Raw genomic sequence first — 18,823 nt, 5'->3', positions numbered from 1 at the left:
TTTTAGGGAACCTCTCATGCTCTCTTCTCATAATCCACTCCCTCAGCCCAGTTGACTGGGCAGAGGACCACAGGATACCAATTCCCAGGCCAAACTGACTACAGTAGGATGGATAGCTTGCCCATACTGGGTCAGTTACTTTCCCAGGGTATGTTCTAGAACTCCTGGGACTCTTGTTTATCTCCATTGGCTGTTTGAACCGTCAGATGATATAATCAGGAATAGGTGAAGGGCAAGTAAGAAAAAAATTTTTTTTTTTTGAGACAGAGTCTTGCTCTGTCACCCAGGCTGGAGTGCAGTGGCGCGATCTCGGCTCACTGCAAGTTCTGCCTCCCAGGTTCACACCATTCTCCTGCCTCAGCCTCCTGAGTAGCTGAGACTACAGGTGCCCGCCACCATGCCCGGCTAATATTTTTTTGTATTTTTAGTAGAGACGAGGTTTCACTGTGTTAGCCAGGATGGTCTCGATCTCTTGACCCTGTGATCCACCCGCCTCGGACTCCCAAAGTGCTGGGATTACAGGCATGAGCCACTGCGCCCGGCCAGAAAAAATTTTAAAAAAGAACAGAGATGCAGAAATAAGAAACAACCAAACAAGCAGCCTCAAAAAAGGTGTGAGAAGAGCTGTTTTGGTCACTGAGTGGCTGTTTTCACTCTCAGGTGACTGTACTTTCCTTTGTTTTTACTCTATAATAAATCCCTGTCCTACCCAATAACATAAGCTTTTACTTAAGTTTGTTGGGGTGGGAACTATTCTTGCAAACAAATCATTCCTAAAACACAATAGATGCAGAGGAAAAGGAAAGGCATCTTAACATCAGGTACGAGCACAGCCAAAGATACCGTGGTAGAAGGAAGAATGTGCCATGTAAGACAATGCAATATAAGGGGAAAATGCAAAGTTAAAAGGGATGATCTGAAATATATGTGAGATTATGGAAATCGTAAAAGCAGAGAATTTGGCATGGATACTGTTATTACTAGGGATTAATTACAGGTTCTGGAGCAGAGCAAATTTTATCATAAAAGTGGTATTTTAGGAAGATCATTCTATCAGTGCTGCATAGGAAGAGAACCCTCAAGTCATGCGGACAGGCGAATTATTAGAGTAATCATGGTGTGGGATAGAAAAAGAGACTGGCTGGAAGTTCACTTTAAAGGAAGAAGTGACAAAGGAGCCTTCTGAGAAATGTTAGCCACATGATAAGGTATACTCTACACACCAGGTGAGAGAAACGAACTGACCATAACTTACAATTCTATATTAGCAGCTAATGTTAAAAAAATCTCATTCATGCCAAGATCATAGAAAATATCCAAAAGATTTCTACTAGTTATATGTTTATATTATGCTTATTATATAACACAAAGCATTCTATGTTACATAGCACAATAACTATAATGAGAGAATTATGCTTAAGGCTGATGAACAGTCACCATTAACAACATGTCTATTTAAAGAACACTGATGCAATAACCTTGAGACTCAAACTTGAAATACAATTTACCTATAGTGGAGCATGAAATTGGCTGTGCATTGCTATTGCCTGCTGAAGTTTCTCTTCCTTGGCTCTTCTACAGTGGCAAATCTAGAAAATAAATTTTTGAAAATACCAGTCACTTTTACAAAGATATGCCTACTACTTTACTTCCAACAGTATGACAGGAATCTTTTAACTTGTTGGCATTATTTTATGTTTTCAATGTTGAAGATACCTAATAATCTAATAGCTAAAATTATCAGATTATGAGCAAATTCATTTCATTAGCACTAATGTTACAAGGAGCAGATAATACTTTGAATGGGACATGAGAAATGCCTGTCATCTTCTTTCCTGCACTCCAGTCCCTGTTTTAGGGAACCTCTCATGCTCCCTTCTCATAATCCACTCCCTCAGCCCAGAGGACTGGGCAGAGGACCACATGACACCAATTCATTTTGAATTAGCTAGTAATCTAATAATTGAATGTTGAAGATAGCTAAGGTTGAAGACAGCTAAGAATTTAATAATCAAAAAAACAAAAAAACGCTCTTGCTTGGAAGACAGCCTTTGCCTGCAAGCTTCTAGAATGTAAAAAACACTGATCCTTTATATCAATTATCTAACTTTAAATATCTATGTTTAAAAAATATGGACGTAAATTCTGCTACTGTTAACCAGGAAGATTAACAGATACAAGCTTCAAGGCACAGTTACGTAGCATTAAAGAATAATGGACCAGAAATCAATGCCTTACTAACACTATAACCATAAGTAAGTCACTAACATCTCTGAACTTCAATTTCCTTTCATGAAAAATGGGAATGATAAAATCCACCCATCTGCCTTAACAGGAGTGTGAGTGTGTGTGTGTGTGTGTGTGTGTGTGTGTGTGTGTGTGTCTCACAGATGTTTCATAAAGTTTACTAACAAAATATTATTTTTAAAATGTGATTATTTCAGACAAATTAGGTAAATATTTTGGACTGTATTAAAAGGCAAGAAACTATTAAGCAGACTTTTTTGGATTTTTCTTTAAATACAACAGAAATATCAGAACAGAACAGAAACTGTTTCTCGATTTTTAAAAATGTATTCTATAATCCCTGTAGGTTATTCTTTCTTTCAACAAGTGGTAAAACAAGTCATTGAGGAGTATTTTTCAACTATTAGGACTAGATTTATCAGCTATATTACAGAATGATACAGATACTACCATTTCTGAAAAACTATTTGATTTACCTGCTTGTATACTCAGAAAAAGCAAGTCTAAAGTGATAGGAAGATGTTGCTATTATTCTCAAAAGGCTTTTGAGGTTCCTCTCATAGCACTCAAAACTCCAGTTCAGTAATGTGCTAATGTTTTTCACTCATGAGTATGCTAAAGTAATTTGATATTATGCTGTCAAAAAAAAAATTTTTTTTTTTTCCAGATCAGCACAAAGTTTATTAGCAATTTCTGCTCAGAAGAGCCCCCTTCTGACCAGGACTGTTCCTGTGACACACTAGACAGGAAATAGCCACATGTACAGGCCCTCACTCTCATTTATATCTCAAGTCACATCAAAAGGACATCTTAAAGCAATGGCAGTTGCCCCCCTGGGGTTCCCTGGGAATAGCTAAGGTGTGTGGCTGTCCAGAGTCCTATGACAGACCTTCAAAGTTTTAAGTTCCAGGAACCTGGTTTTTGCCCAAGTCCACACCCAAGGAATAGAAACCTTCCTTTCAGGTAAATAATATATTGAACAAAAAAAGGGGGATGATATCATAATAGAGAAATAGCTAAGACCCAGTGCTTCTCCTCCTCTATAAAAATACCAAACTTTATCCAATACTTGTCCTCAACTGACGAATATTACATACTGTTCTCTTTTCCATGAAGCTACTGAGAAAATCATCTATTTCCATCTTTCCCTCCAAGAAGTCTTCTGCAATATTATCAGATTCTTCCTCAGCTTCATGTGCAGCTACTTTCAATCTTGCCTGAAGGGCACTTGCACTACAGCTCTGAAAAAGAAAATCAGGCACTACTTTAATTTATGATACTCACGAGAACTCCTCACAGGGAACGGAAGTAAGGTAGTGTTATGGAGAGGCAATTTATTATATGCCGTATATAGCCTCTTTTTGAGAAAATCTGCTGTCTTATAATGCCCTACCCAGGTCCTTAGCTTTTGGATAGGGGTAGATACCTAACTCAAGAGAAACTAATCCATTGGCTGCAAACTATTAAATGAGAGAAACTGGGAAAATCATTGTTCTCTCCTAAGGATTTATGAATTAAATCATTCTGGTAGATATATGCTAAGGAGACTCTCCACTAATGACCTCACCTCCTGGTGTTCCTGCCCTTGCATAATCCCACTGTTGAGTGTGGGCTGAAACTGATGACTCATTTCAATAGAATAAGGCAAAAATGATGGGATTAAATTTCACTAAAGCAGTGAAAGACTGGTAAACAGAAAACCGTAAGGTACTGCTATAAGAAATTGAAGACATAAATTACTGGAAGACATCCCATGTTTATGGGTTGAAAGATTTAATATTCTTAAGAAGACATTACTAATCAAAGCAACCTATAGACTCAATGCAATCCCTATCAAAATCACAATGGCATTTTTTGCAAAAATAGAAAAACCCATCCTAGAATTCATACAGAATCTCAAGAGACCCCAAATAGCCAAAACAATCTTAAAGATGATTAATATTTCATTTCAAGTTACTACAAAGTTACAGTAATCAAAACTGTGGTAGTGGCATAAAAACATAAAGAACAATGGAACAGAATAGACAGCCCAGAAATAAACCCTCACACATATGGCCAAATGATTTTCAACCACGGAGTCCAGTCCAGTTAATGGGGAAAGGAGTCTTTTCAACAAATGGTGCTGGAAAAAACTGGATTATCGACAGGCAAAGGAACAAAGTTGGACCCTTACCTTACTTAAATACAAAATTGATTCCAAATGGATCAAAGACCTAAATCTAGGCACTAAAACGATTTTTTAATAATAGCTATCCTGCTCGACGTGGTGGCTCATGCCTGTAATCCCAGCACTGTGGGAGGCTGAGGCAGGCAGACGGCTTAAGCCTGGGAGTTCATGACCAGGCTGGGCAACATAGCGAGACCCCATCTCTACAAAAAATACAAAAATTAGCCAGGCGTGGTGGCACGCACCTGCAGCCTTGGCTACTTGGGAGGCTGAGTTGGGAGGATTGCTTGAGCCTGGGAGGTCAAGGCTGCAGTGAGCTGTAACTGCGGCACTGCACTCCAGCCTGGGTGACAGAGTAAGAAAAAAAAAATAATAATGGCCTTCCTAATGCATGTGGGGTAGTATCTCTTTGTGACACATCATAAACAAAAATGAACTGTAATGTACCATTTTCTTATTGCCCTTGCCAAAATTGGTTATCTATTTTTACAAGTATGGCTCACATGGATGTTTTATTTGGCTTTTAAAAAAATTATAGTATACCTGAACATATTTTCAAAAGTTTCCAGTTATTTATTCATTAAATATTTATTGAGTATCTATTATGTGCCAACCACTGAACCAGGTATTAGGTATACAGTACAAATGAAACAGAACAGATTCCTCCATCACGGAACCAACAGTCTACTGAAGTGGTTTTCATATGTTAGAGCGCAGAAGATTCATCATCCCCAGAAAATTTTGACTGAGAACATCTAGAAAGAATAGGAATCATTGTTCTGTGTGTGTGTGTGTCTTTTTTTTAAGTGTTTGAAGAATCACTTCCAGCAATTCTTATATGAATGTTTAAGGATCAGAATAACTGTTAAAGCAGAATCTTTAATGGACATTTATATTTCTCCTTTTGTCAGTTTCCTGTTGTTTCCTTTTCCAATAGACCATTGGCATTAGTATGTGTTGTATAGGCTAAAAATATCTGTACCCTTTTTTAACTTCACTTTTGATTTCATGATTTTTTAATATATCCGAGTTTTCAATCTGTATAGCTAAGTATGTCGAGTTTATCCTTTATGCTCATATCTGTTTTATTATGCTCAGAAAGGCTTTTCCCACCATAATCTTAAAGAAAAAATCCTAGAGGCTAGTTGACGTTTTATGGTTTCCACTGAAGCAGTTTATCTGTAATAACTTTCTGTGTATTGTATGATACAATGATCTAACCTTTTTCTAAATGGATACTAAATAACCAATTTTATAATTTATTGAATCCTCAATTTTTTCCAACTGATTATTCACATACACAAGTCTATTTTTGAACTGCATAGTCTGTTCCATAGAAATAATTTTCTCTTCCTATAAAACTACTACACTGTTTTAAATAATGAGGATTTACAGTGTATTCTGATACTGAGAAAGGGAGTTTTTTTTTTCATTTTTTCTTTTTGTTCAAGCTCTTCCTGACTACTTTTACCCATCTGAAAAATAAAGTTTCAGATGAACTTTAGAATAAATCTGTTAAGATAAAAAAAAATACTCGGCATTTTGATAAGAACTGTATTCAATTTCTAAGTTATTTTGGGGAGAATGAAATCTTTTTAATACTGGATCTTTCATTCAATGAATATTCTATGCTGCTCTAAATAGTCTGAGAAAATAGAAAACTCAACTCTTCTTTTATGGCATTCAATAAAGTTTCCTAACTTACTTCATGGGGTTTACTTCTAAGTACTTTACAATTTTGTTCCTATGGTAAATGAGTTGTTTTCTGTACTTCATTTTGCAGTAGTAATTGCTGGAGCAAACGGGAAAAAATGTCTCCGTTCTCTAGAATTTTTGATTGTTTATTTTTGGTAAACAACTGTTTCATTCTTTCTTTTTATGTTATACCACTTTTTTTTGTTCTTGCAGTACTCAAAACCTCCCAAGCAACGTTAAACAGCAGTGATCATGAGGCATTACTCTCTTATTCCTAACATTAATGGGATCCTAGAAATGTGTAGTAATTAAGTGTGAGGTTTACTGCTGGTAAATAAGAAATTTCTATTTTTTAGTTTACTAAGAGTTTGTATAAAGAATGATGTTGAGTACTATGAAAGCTTCTTCAACATTTACTAAGATCCAATATATATCTAACCGTACTTCAGTTGAGTCTCACAGATTTTCTGTGAAGGAGGACTGCTTAGGTTAGACTCCTAACTAATGTTTCTACTTGTATGACCTCAAGGAATTTATTTAATCTCCCTGTGCCTCAGTTTCCCTATCTGTAAAATGTAAAATGGGAAAAAGTTAACAATACCTATTTCATAGGATTTGGTGTAATAATGGCCCAATATATGTAAATAGCTTCATGCGGTGCAAGACATATTAATTGCTCAATGTTAGCTATTATTTCTTTATTCTGACAAATGACCATATTATCTGAAATTCATTATAAATTTATATTCTCCTTTACCATCTTTTTTGCTGTTGTTGGTTTATATCTATTTTATGTTTTATTTCATTGACTTTACCCAAAGTTCCTAATTTTACAGGAAATAGAATATTAACTATGAGGTTGTTATTGGTATGATACAAAGATTATGTCCTCTGTTTCCTTTTCATTTTTAAAGATTCCTTATTTTCAGAAATATAGGTTGAATTTTATAAAATTCTTTTGATTTTCACATAACTGGATTTCTAGCATAAAACTTATTTGTAGCAGATAATACTATATATTTTTCATATATTATTCTTTTTAATTTGTGAACTTTTCATTTAAGGTATTTGTAGATAAGCTTACAAGTGAGTCAAAAGTTTTTTGTTGTTGTTGCTAGTTTTCACTACAAGGGTTACGATGGTTTCATAACTTACCCAGAAAAGTTATGTGTCAGGGCCTGTCATAATTTTCTGTTTTGGAAACAAATATGCTCTTATATGAGCACAAATAATGTATGATGCCTCATCATTGAGAGCTGTTCATCCACGTTTAAAGGTATCATGTCTTATAAGGTCAGATACCTCATAAATAGTTTCTGATGATAATGAAAGTAAGATCAGGACTCATGCACATAAGATTAAAAAAAAATCTACTGCAAAGGGAAAAAACTAAACAGTCTTACCTCACTAAGTTCATGCTGCCTTTGCATCTTCTTTTCAAAAGTAGACTTCATCTGTGTAAGTAATTCATACTAAAAGAGAAAATGAAAAGGATGTTTTATTCTATTTTTAAATTACATAAATTTCTTCAAAATGATCACTAACTCACCTTATCTAAAACAGCTTGCCTTTTGGCTTCCAAGCTGGGTTCCAAAAGGAGATTTTTTCCTGTAAGATAAATCTCTAGTTTACTTCTAGGTAAAGATCAGATTTTTTTCAGGAAATTTGCGCTCAGGAGAGGGAAAACATACTTGCTAGTTCCTCAATACTTTTTACTAAGTCATCTTTGTCGGTAATAATTTGTTTTAGTTGAGGCAAAGTCAGAAACTGTTCTAGTAATACCTCCTCTTGTTCATTCATATCTGTGAGTTGTGACACACTAGAAACACAAAACAAAAAATGTTAATAAATATCAGACATCAAGTTTTTCTCCATGACAACTATTTACAATTTTTCAGCTTTATTTAGTTGATAGGGTTCTAAATAATTTTTACATATACACCTAAGGCTGCCAGTTTTAACCTTAAAATCATATAAAACATCAACCACAATGGAACATACAGCAGTCTGTAATATATTCTCGACAGAATCTGTAAAAGTAAATTCTGGTCCAATGGATATATCGATATATCTACTTTCTTTAAAAATCACAGCTGTGGGGAAGTGTTCACAGTTATACAGTGACCTGAAATTAAAAATAAAGTCAGCTTAACTCAGGTAAAGAACAATGTATGAAACTAAGGAGCTTATTCAGCTTAGGTTTCTTAAAATAGGGCAGCAGTAATATAGTTAAGTATTTTTTTCTTGTTCTTAATTCTGTTTAACTTAATTGCTTGAGAATATCACTTATTTCTTAAATTTCTCTGATAGGAACCAGACTTACTGATATGCAAAATTTAAGCTATTTATTTCTTCCAAGCATAATGTTGAACACACTACTACTATAGTAAATTCAGACAAGCACAAGTTCACAGACAAGGTAGCATTAGAAGAATTTCTTCCTAGTCATTTCATTGTATGTATTGATGACAGGGAAACAGAGCTGAAAAGAGGCCAGAGTAGTTACTGTAACATTTTGGCTTTTTCCTCTAGTCAGCTTTAGACCAAGTCAGTGCATGATTCCAAGGATGTGTTGGCCAAAACGTAGCCAGTAAAATCTCCCAAGACTCTACAAGATAAACAGTCTCTGCTAGTGTATAATGTCAGTTACTGTAGGACCAGTAAGACAGGGCGCATAAGCAGTCAACAACTCCGTTTTAACCTCTGTGCCTATTTAGCTTACAGATGTGTGGCTATCACAGTAAGAGTTATAGATATGTTTATGCGTGCTTATGTATATGTGTGTATAGATATTCATAAAATATTTAAAGAAAAGAAATAATGGAGGGCTAAACCAAAAACAAAAATGGTTATCTGTAGGGTGAAAGAACTAGGTGGAGCAGATATGCATGGAAGCAAAAGTTTTCTGAACGTATCTTAGTTTTGACTATGAAGCCATATAAAAACGTTGGATAATTTAAAAATAAAGAAGAAAAGAAAAAGCAGTCTTTAAAATTCAGAGAAAATTGACTGCTTTGAAAATAAATAAACCTGTACATTCTAAGTTATATCAACACCCAGAGAAAAATTATTTGAAGACATTAAAAAAACAACAGTATATTCTGGCATGTCATATCCTAAAGACAACAGAACTGTAAAAAACAAAAACAAAAATTAAACCTGCATTCAATAATCTTAGTAACGATACTGGTATTGTTATTTTGGAAAAGAACAAGCGCCCTTCAGAGAAATGGCTGACTCTAGATCTGAGAGAAGAAATGTTCATGATGAGCCCACAGCATCTTCACTTTGCCAAAAACGATATAGAAGGCAACTTGAGTTTCTCACCCATCAGAGCAACTTTTGGAGATGGATAGTGCAGCAACCTCATTATTGTGAAAGGTGGTAATATAAGGGGAAAAATTTAAGCATTTTTCTTGGTCCTGTATGAAGTGTGTCTCAGTATAACTAAATATGTAGTTGATTAAGTCAAGTTCTTCACAGAGTAATTCTGGTTAATAAATTCTGGTGGTGATGATAAAATCATTAAATCATATTTACGACCCTTGCTATATTAATGATGGTCAATGATTTCAGGTGCTTTAACCTGACATAATCTTAACGTCACTAAAAAAAGGGCAACCAGACCTCACTGCTGCCTCATGGGATGTAAAAGGAAGCATGCACTAATTATGACGTAAGTATGGGCAAAAGAATTGAACCTTGTCTACTTCTAGCCACCAGCAGCATAAACTATGGGAAACAGAGAAACATCTTCAATGGTACCACAAGGAGGCACTAAGGAAAAAACAGGATATGGAAAATTTTATAGGACAAATAACCAATTTAATAAACACACACTATGTCTAATATATACATATGCATGTATGTACATGGACATGTGTTTATTCCCATATTTGTGTACATGTATATGAACATATGTAAATACACATATGTATATGTCTAAGTGTGTGTGTGTGTGTGTGTGTATAAAAGAGAAAAGTTGGGGAGAAATGGTTCATTATTAAAAGGAACTTAAGAGAGCCACTATCCAAATGCAATAGGTGGAACTTGTTTTGAATCCTGATTCGAACAAACTGCCCACAAAAACATTAATTATTAAGACACCGGAGAAATAGGGTAATATTAAAGAATTACCATTAATTGTGTTAGGTATGATGATGATGGTGACTGGGGTTATGGTTAAAAAAAGGAAAGAAAATCCTTACCTGGTAGAAAATTTACTGAAGAATTGATGGGTTAAAAAGGACGTATTATCTGGGATTTGCTTTAAAATAACGGTGACTCATACCTACAGCCCTCCAAGAAAGCTGGATAGAAGAGGCATGAAGCACGGTGAGCAAAAGGGTTTACAGCTGGTGTTGCCACATGATGGATACGTGGAGGCTCATTATACTAGTTTCTTCACCTTTTTTGTATTTTTGATGTTTTCATAACAATTATTTCAACAAAATTTAAAGCAAAAAAGATAATCTTATTAAATGAGAACTCCTACCTTATGGGGTTATTGTGAGCATTACAATGCATATTAACCTTTAATGCATGCAGTATATTGTAAATACTCATTATTATTACAGAAGACAATAAATCACTATTTCCTTAAAATGACTGTAAAACACTGGTGCAAATAAATTCAAACTCTTTTTAAACTATAGAATTTTTCATGGGTATCTGGCTGTACATCTTTGATGAGATATATTCTAAAGACAAAAAGAACTGCAAAAAAAGAAAGAAAAAGTTTAACTGCATTCAGTAGTCTTATTAGTAATAAGAGCCTTATGAATATCATGAACTCTCAATGGGGGTATAAAGGGTGCAGTGCTTCCCAAAATTGAACGGCAAAAAACCATTTTCTTCAGGAAGCATTTTAGAGAAGCAAAGTTCCATGAAAAATGGCACCTTAAATTTGATTATAAACTTTTCTGCTATAAATTTGAAAAAAAGTTTGGCTCTGTAAAAACACCTAATACTTTATAACTTTATTTCTCTATATGTAAAGTTTATCTACTAAGGGAACAATGGAAGATCTAAAATAGGCCAAGATATATTTTGAAATTGTCAGGAATAATGTATTCAAAAATATTTTTCAAAGAATGCAGGCCACATGAGAGAAAGGATTTTGTTATCTTGGTAACTATTAAATCATTATAAAAATCCTATAAAAATCCCTGAGTATGTACCAGTCACTCAATTAATATAACCTATAGGACCTAAAACTGATTTTTAAATCCCACTAAGGCAACTACAATACTGTTTAGGAACAGTGAAGATTCTTAATTTTAATTTATATGGATATGAAATAATTATCTGGTTTATGCTTACAAATAAAACAGACAACGTGACCAACTTTACTTTCCAGGTTTACCTTAGTTCTGAGAGTTCTGGAAATGCATCAGGGACATCTGGCATCTTGTAACCAAAACCATTTTGGCTTGTCTAAAGAAAAGTTTTAAATGATATTAAATTTCAGCCATATTTTTGACTGCTCTCAATTACTAATAAACGTAATCTTTAATGTACTATATCCCATAACTGTTTGCATTATCATATTTTCATCTTCATATCTCACACTGCCTTAGTCTCCCCTTCTTCCTTCAGTCTGTCTTTTTTTCAGCGTCGTATACATAGGATTACTTTTTTTTTTTTTTGGTGAGGGCCATGTAAGTACCTGTGTTAGGTAGAGAACTGGTACTTCTATTTCTTGTCTAAGTATATGGCTGTAGATTTCATTGGTATATATGAATATGTTTCTCTCAAATGAAAGGCATTAAATATAGAAAAGCAGTAATTTAGCAACAGTCTGAATAGTTACATGCCTCAGTCATATGAGATGGTAGGGTAGATGAGCAACCGAGTAGCCACTGTTTGAATATATATGACTTTTTATCCTTGAGGACCCTTGAAAAGTCCTCTTGTAATTTTGTTCATACTACTAACTGTAATTTGTTCCTAACACTCATTAACACAATAAATGAAAGGTTTTGGAAAAACCAAGTCCACTTAGGTCTGTATCTTCTAAATGATTATAAACTCTGAAATTAGTAATGTTGGATATACTGTGGTTTTATACTTGAGTAATGCTATGGGTGATATTCACTGAGGGTTGTAACTGAAAGGTTTTATACCCCTTTAAATGTTTTATGCCCAAAGTATTAGTCTCTCCCTCAGTAACATTCCACATAGCCAACAGTTACCAGCTTAAGAACAGACGAGTTTTTAAACCAGTGGAACACTTGAAGCCCTCAGCGCACGTTAGCAGACCCATCATAATGTGAAACCTGCTGCTCCCACATGACCATTCGTCTGCCTTTGCCCACACCCTATATGGCAGCCAGAGAGATCTACTATAGGCAGCTTCACAAAAATGCCATCCGGTTTATATCTCAATGCCTGTGACAATGTTACTACCTCTCAAAGAATGCCTTATGTATCCCCTTGTTATTCTGGCAAATTAATAATGATCTTTCAAAATCTGGCCTCAAGCATAAATGCATGCATTTGTTTAGCTGCCTCGTTTTTAATGAGTACCCACTATATTCATCAGTATATTTGAGGCACTAAGAAAGTGGTGAAAGAAACCAGAATCACATTTTTTGTAAAGGCAACCTACTAGTTCTACCTTGGTCCCTAGGAGCACTGACCATTCCCCTAACTGTGTCTCTACTAAAACTCTAGCTGTCTCTTCTACTACACTAGAATTAGAAGCTCCATATTTAAAATTATTATTTGTTGGATACCTGTTACTTGAATTGAAAAATGTGATTTAATCTTTTCATATTTTGTGTCTAACTTATTGTCTGGCACACAGAGGCATGTAATAAATGTGTGTTGAGTGAATGTTTCAGTGGCACAAAATATAGATAACTGACGATACCAACCGGTATTGAAGCATCCATTGTGGGAATGGGTAATGGCAGATTTGAAAGGACACCAAATGAAGGAGCGGCAGGCTTAGCTGTGGTATGACTTGTTGTTGAAGAAGAAACAGTGTCAGCAACAGATAAAGAAGTGATACTCCTGTTTGCTTCTTGTGGAGGATATGGAGGAAGAAATGGAAAACCCTGAGAAGCATAAGGAGACATCCCACTTGGGTTACTGTATAGACTGAAGAGAAAAAGAGAAGATCATTACATTAGATTTTATGGATAAAACATGTCAAATTGTTTCTAAATTGTTCTAAATAACAAAAGTCAAGTACTATATAGATGAAATATTATAATGGCAGGTGATATTTATTAAATTATATAATGGAATTAAAGTGGTAAAATATGACCCCCTAATCCAAAAAAAAAGAATTGTAGAACTGTGGTTTCTACAAAGAAGATGATGAGTGCTTTAGAAAGCATGCAATTCAACTGGACAGAGCAGAAGTGGATAGACAGGACATTTTTGAGTTTTCAGCATTCCACTGGTATCAATCAGTATCTCCATAGAGGGAACGGAGAGCAATATTTAATCCAGGACATTTATTCAAGTAGAGGCTAACAGCTTTCTCTGTATTTGTCAAAATCTGACTGAAAGTCAAGACTGCTTTTCTAGAAACTTTTAAAGTAAAATTAAGTGTGCAGATGAGCTTCTAAAATGTTGAAATATTAAAAACAGATGCATATATAAACATGCATGTATATTAGAGTCACACAGCATTATGTACTTTGGATTCAATCACAGAACAATATAGTCAGTATTTATTTTTGCAAGATAACAAATATTTTACATTTAACATTTTTTTCCCCTTAGCAAATTTTAGAGAGAACCAGATCATTAGATTACTCTAAAAAGCATTAGAGTAATTCAGACCTAGATGCAGACTGAGAATCATCTAAATACAATATATGAATAATACAGTGAGTTTATATGGATCAGGCACTCTAGTGTAAAGGATGAGGGACTTACAGTTATGTTTTAAATATTAATGTAATGCTACTAAAATGCTTCCCTTTATATTGAAAAATGTTTCAAAATGTATAATTTTTTATGAGAGTACTATTATTTCATTTAATGACATAACCTGAGTTGGAAATTTTGTGGTAAGAAAACATTTTTTTTTAAATGTATATGAATGACACTAAAATGTATATGGAAAAATAAGCCAGAGTAGAAAGAAAAAAAGCCTGAAAAAGGAAGGTACAGAAATATTAGTCCTGTGATAAAGCAAAACAAATTATAAAACCCTAATACACGCCTGTAATCCCAGCACTTTGGGAGGCTGAGGCAGGCGGATCACGAGGTCAGGAGATCGACATCATCCTGGCTAACATGGTGAAACCCCGTCTCTACAAAAAATACAAAAAATTAGTCAGGCGTAGTGGCGGGCGCCTGTAGTCCCAGCTACTCAGGAGGCTGAGGCAGGAGAATGGCGTGAACCCGGGAGGCCGAGCTTGCAGTGAGCCGAGACTGTGCCACTGCACTCCAGCCTGGGCGACAGAGCGAGACTCTGTCTCAAAAAAAAAAAAAAAAAAACCCTCATAATACAACAAAATTTAAAGCATAATACTAGTGAATGGACAGGCAGATCAATAGAACTAGATACAAAATCCAGGAAAAGCTCAAACACATATAGGAATTGGGATATAACAAAGACAGAATCTCAAATAAATGAAAAATAGAACAGTCAAAAAGTAGTATTGAGACATCTGGAAAAAAGAAGTTGGAGCCAGATCCTCATTTTTACACTAGTGTAACAATCTAATGGATCAAAGTTTAAGTTTTTTTAAAAAACCTTAAAAGAACTAAAGACATCATCGAAAAATTATAACCTTGGGGCAGGAAAGGACTTTCTGTGAACCCAAATTCAGAAGCCATTAGATAAATATGATAAATCTGGCCGGGCGCGGTGGTTCACGCCTGTAATCCCAACTACTTTGGGAGGCCGAGGTGGGTGGATCAGGAGGTCAAGAGATTGAGACCATCCTGGCCAACATGGTGAAACTCCATCTCTCCTAAAAATACAAAAATTAGCTGGGCGTCATGGCAAGTGCCTGTAGTCCCAGCTACTCAGGAGGCTAAGGCAGGAGAATTGCTTAAACTTTGGAGGCAGAAGGTGCAGCGAGCTGAGATTGCGCCACTGCACTCCAGCCTGGCGACAGAGCAAGACTCTGTCGCAAAAAAAAAAAAGAGAGAAAATAGTAAAAGTGACAACATTTTTAAAAATCTACATGACAAAGCCCTTTATAAGACAAATAACAAATGTGGGGGAAAACTTCTATCACAGAGAGAGGGATAATTTCTCTAATACATAAAGAATTCCTACAAACTGATAAAAAGACAAAAAACCCAAGAGCAAAATAGAGACTAGGATAGTATATACAGGTTATGGAAAAGGGAAAGAAAAAAATCTCTAAAACACAAGAAAAAAAAGTTCAGTTTAGCTATTACTAGTAAGATAAATACAACTAAAATTATACTAATGTATTGTATTCTGCCTATCAATTGGCAAAGATCCATTTGATAACCTATTTTGGCAAAGGGTATGGGGAAATAGGGATTGTATAGGAACAGAAACTGGTACAAGTACTCTGGTGGGCAATTTTGCAGCATTTGTCAAAACTACAAATGTGCATTACACTTCTAGAATTTATCCAACAAATAAGCTCACATTTGGGTAAAATATTATTTTAAGGATTATTTACTGGAGCAGCACTGACGGCAATGAAGAAGGATGGGCTTTTGAGGGAGGATTAGAAAAAATGAAAATATCTGTCAGGCTTGCTAAAGACATTATAATACATCCATAAAACAAATACTTTGTGGCCATAAGGAATAATGAGGAAGTGCCTCAGTACTAACATGAAAAACTTTCCAAAACCGTATCATTTAGTGACCACCCACCCCCCCCCCCAAAAAAAAGCAAGGGCAAAATATGCTACCATTCATATAAAAAAGGGGGAAAATACAATACTACATATATTCTCTTGTAGATTAATAAAACAGCTCAGGAATTATATATACACAAACCCAAACAAATAACTTTAGATGCTAATGAGGAAAAAAATTAAGCTGCAAGGGAAAAAGAAGTGACACGGAGATTTTCACTCTATACTCCTTTAGACTTGTTGAATTTTGAGCCAAGTGAATATATGACCCCTACAAAAAATTAAGTTTTCTAATCAGCTTGTTCATTTCAAAGGATGGCTCATCTTTATCTTAAAATTACTTTTATCTAAAGGAATTAGTGATATGTATGTGAATATAATAAGCTATTTAGAAACAATAAAACCAACATGACAGAGTATTTGTAATATCCTTGAATTTAAATCAATAATTCTGACCCAATCTGCTTTGTTTTGAACTCAGTAGCAGGTACAACCCACAAAATAATCTAACAGATGCATCAAACTTGATTTTTAATAACGTGTACTATATCCCAGAACTTATCTGAAATGAAAACAAGTAAACTTTTCAGTTTATATTTTCAAATAAGGTAAATGAGTTTATATCCAACCCTATCACTACAGAAGATAGAAGTATGGGTTTTGAACACACTTTTTATCTGAAAATAAGGACTCAGGGCTCTAGAACATAGATAATAGGAAGAAAAAGATGAGGGGAAGAGGGCTGAAGTACCTGAAGTGGAAGGCTGCTATGACAACAACAACAACAAAAATCTAAAGTGTGGGAGTAGCTTTGGGACCAAGCGGAGGTATAGGCTGGAAGTCCCCTCAGAAGATTAGGAAGGTCTAATGGGCCTCAAAGAGGCTGTTAGGAGGAGCCTGGTGGGCCTTTGGGCAGATGGTCATTGGAAGGAGAACTTTATATTAGTGGAAAGTTTACCAATACTGCTGCATGCAATAATATGGAAAACAGAAAATGTACCTAGTGAATTGGATGATCTAGCTAAGGAGATTTCCAGGCAGTGCTGAAGGTGCCACCTGATTGCTAGCTGGCTGTAGTAAAATGTGAGAAGAGAGAGAAATTAAAGAACTGCTAAATATAAAAGATGAGATTTCCTGGATTTGAAAATAAATTTCTCTCTCATTCCTAGCTTCCCTAAGAGTCTCAAATTAAGAAACATCTCTAAAAGCAAAGTTCAAACCCAGCATGGGCTAGAAGATCCTTTGTTAACACCTCTGAAAGAGCCAAGGCAGAGCCTCAGGGAGCTGTCGAGTAAGAAAAACAGCCACTTAGGGCTTCAAAGAATCTTAAAGACATTGTCTCTAAGCAGCCTCACTGGAAGCCCAACAGCTTATTTGGCAGAGCTTAGTGGGTGTTGCTTTTGTTTAACGAAATGAATGAAAAATGGATTCATAAGAAATCACAAGCCTTTTTTTTATTTTTTGAGACGGAGTCTTGTTCTGTCATCCAGGCTGGAGTGCAGTGGCGTGATCTCGGCTCACCGCAAGCTCTGCCTCCCGGGTTCACGCCATTCTCCTGCCTCAGCCTCCCGAGTAGCTGGGACTACAGGCGCCCACCACCACGCCCGGCTAATTTTTTTGTATTTTTAGTAGAGACGAGGTTTCACCATGTTAGCCAGGATGGTCTCGATCTCCTGACCTCGTGATCCGCCCGCCTCGGCCTCCCAAAGTGCTGGGATTACAGGCGTGAGCCATCGCGCCCAGCCAATCATAAGCATGTTAAAGGAATTGTGCCATCTTGGGTCTACAAGGGACAGAGAGAGTACCAAATGAAAAAGAGGCTATCAGACCCTTAATTTCTATAGGCAGGAAGCAGGCTGAAAAAACTATGCACTTGGAAACAAGGGCTACATTTTACAGAAAGGAATAATGACACAGAAGGCAGAACCAAGAAACGAGAATCACTCTATGAAGAATCATTTCCATTAACTAAGTCTTAATAAAAAAAAAATTCGCCCAGTTGGATTTCAGTACTGGTATGAACCAGTGGCTCCTGTGTGCTTCCTACTTCCTCTCTTTTGGAATCTATAGTGGTTACCCGAGGCTTGTTCTACCATGTACAGTGGGTGTGTGAGGGGCAGCTACCTTGTCTCTTTAATTCCGTTGTCTTCAGATCAAGAGGAATTGTTCTTCGGGAACACAAGTGAGAAACCTCATCTGTACTTGAATCTGATTTAGATGAAAGAACACAAGCCTGATTCTGTAATAAGATGAACTCTGCAAGTTCTTGGGGAAAGGGGAGTGTGCCTATTCACATATAGGAAAGAGGTGAATTCTTATGGCTAGGAGGAAGAATGTGACAGACTTTATTTTCCAAAATGACCACAACCAGATTTCCAGTCCCATATGCACTTCTCGAACTTTGCTACCCCATCGAGAAATGAAGTCTACTTTCCCTCCCCTTTCAATCTGGGCGGGTCTAGGTGACTAACTTTAGAAAATGCAGCAGAAATGATGCTGAATAACATTCAGGACTAAACCAAAAAAGATAATACAGCTTCCACTTGGTTGGAATGCTCTCTCTCTTGGGATCCTGACCCTCAGATCTCATCCCTGCCATGCGGTGAGAAAGCGCAGGTCACATGGAGATGCCACATATAGATGTATCAGCACTAAAGTCTAACCATGAAGCCAACATTAACTGCCAGACAACACCAGCTAATGCAAAAAGTGGAGCAAAAATGAGTTATTGCCACTGGTCCCTAACCAAATGGTAGATTCTTAAAAAAACATAAATGTCATTATTTCAACCACGAGTTTTTAGGGTAATCTGTTATTCATCTGATATAGTTTGGATGTTTTCCCCTTTAAATCTCATACTGAATTGTAATCCCCAATGTTGGAGGTGGGGCCTGCTGGGAGG

The 18,823-nt window shown here is 35.9% G+C and overlaps 1 protein-coding gene across 9 annotated transcripts in view; it reads right to left on the bottom strand.

Annotated features, from left to right (window-relative positions):
- Positions 1 to 18,823, bottom strand: part of VPS37A (VPS37A subunit of ESCRT-I) — an 84,879-nt gene that overhangs the window by 42,789 nt on the left and 23,267 nt on the right. For all 9 annotated transcript variants that reach the window (XR_010127153.1, XM_054499624.2, XM_054499622.2 and 6 more), the window contains 7 exons: positions 12,988 to 13,213; positions 11,475 to 11,545; positions 7,801 to 7,928; positions 7,659 to 7,717; positions 7,513 to 7,581; positions 3,345 to 3,488; positions 1,509 to 1,589 (listed from right to left, as the gene is read on the bottom strand). Coding sequence is in view for 8 of the 9 variants with exons in the window: in XM_054499624.2 (XP_054355599.2) it covers positions 1,509 to 1,589; positions 3,345 to 3,488; positions 7,513 to 7,581; positions 7,659 to 7,717; positions 7,801 to 7,928; positions 11,475 to 11,545; positions 12,988 to 13,213 (778 nt within the window). In the remaining variant the exon portion in view is untranslated. The remainder of the gene's footprint in view (positions 1 to 1,508; positions 1,590 to 3,344; positions 3,489 to 7,512; positions 7,582 to 7,658; positions 7,718 to 7,800; positions 7,929 to 11,474; positions 11,546 to 12,987; positions 13,214 to 18,823) is intronic.

The sequence above is a fragment of the Pongo pygmaeus genome, chromosome 7 (assembly GCF_028885625.2).
Source record: "Pongo pygmaeus isolate AG05252 chromosome 7, NHGRI_mPonPyg2-v2.0_pri, whole genome shotgun sequence".
In the NCBI taxonomy this organism is placed as follows: Eukaryota; Metazoa; Chordata; class Mammalia; order Primates; family Hominidae; genus Pongo; species Pongo pygmaeus.
The sequence above is the reverse complement of the archived record's forward strand: the minus strand, read 5'-3'. Positions and strand labels throughout refer to the sequence as shown.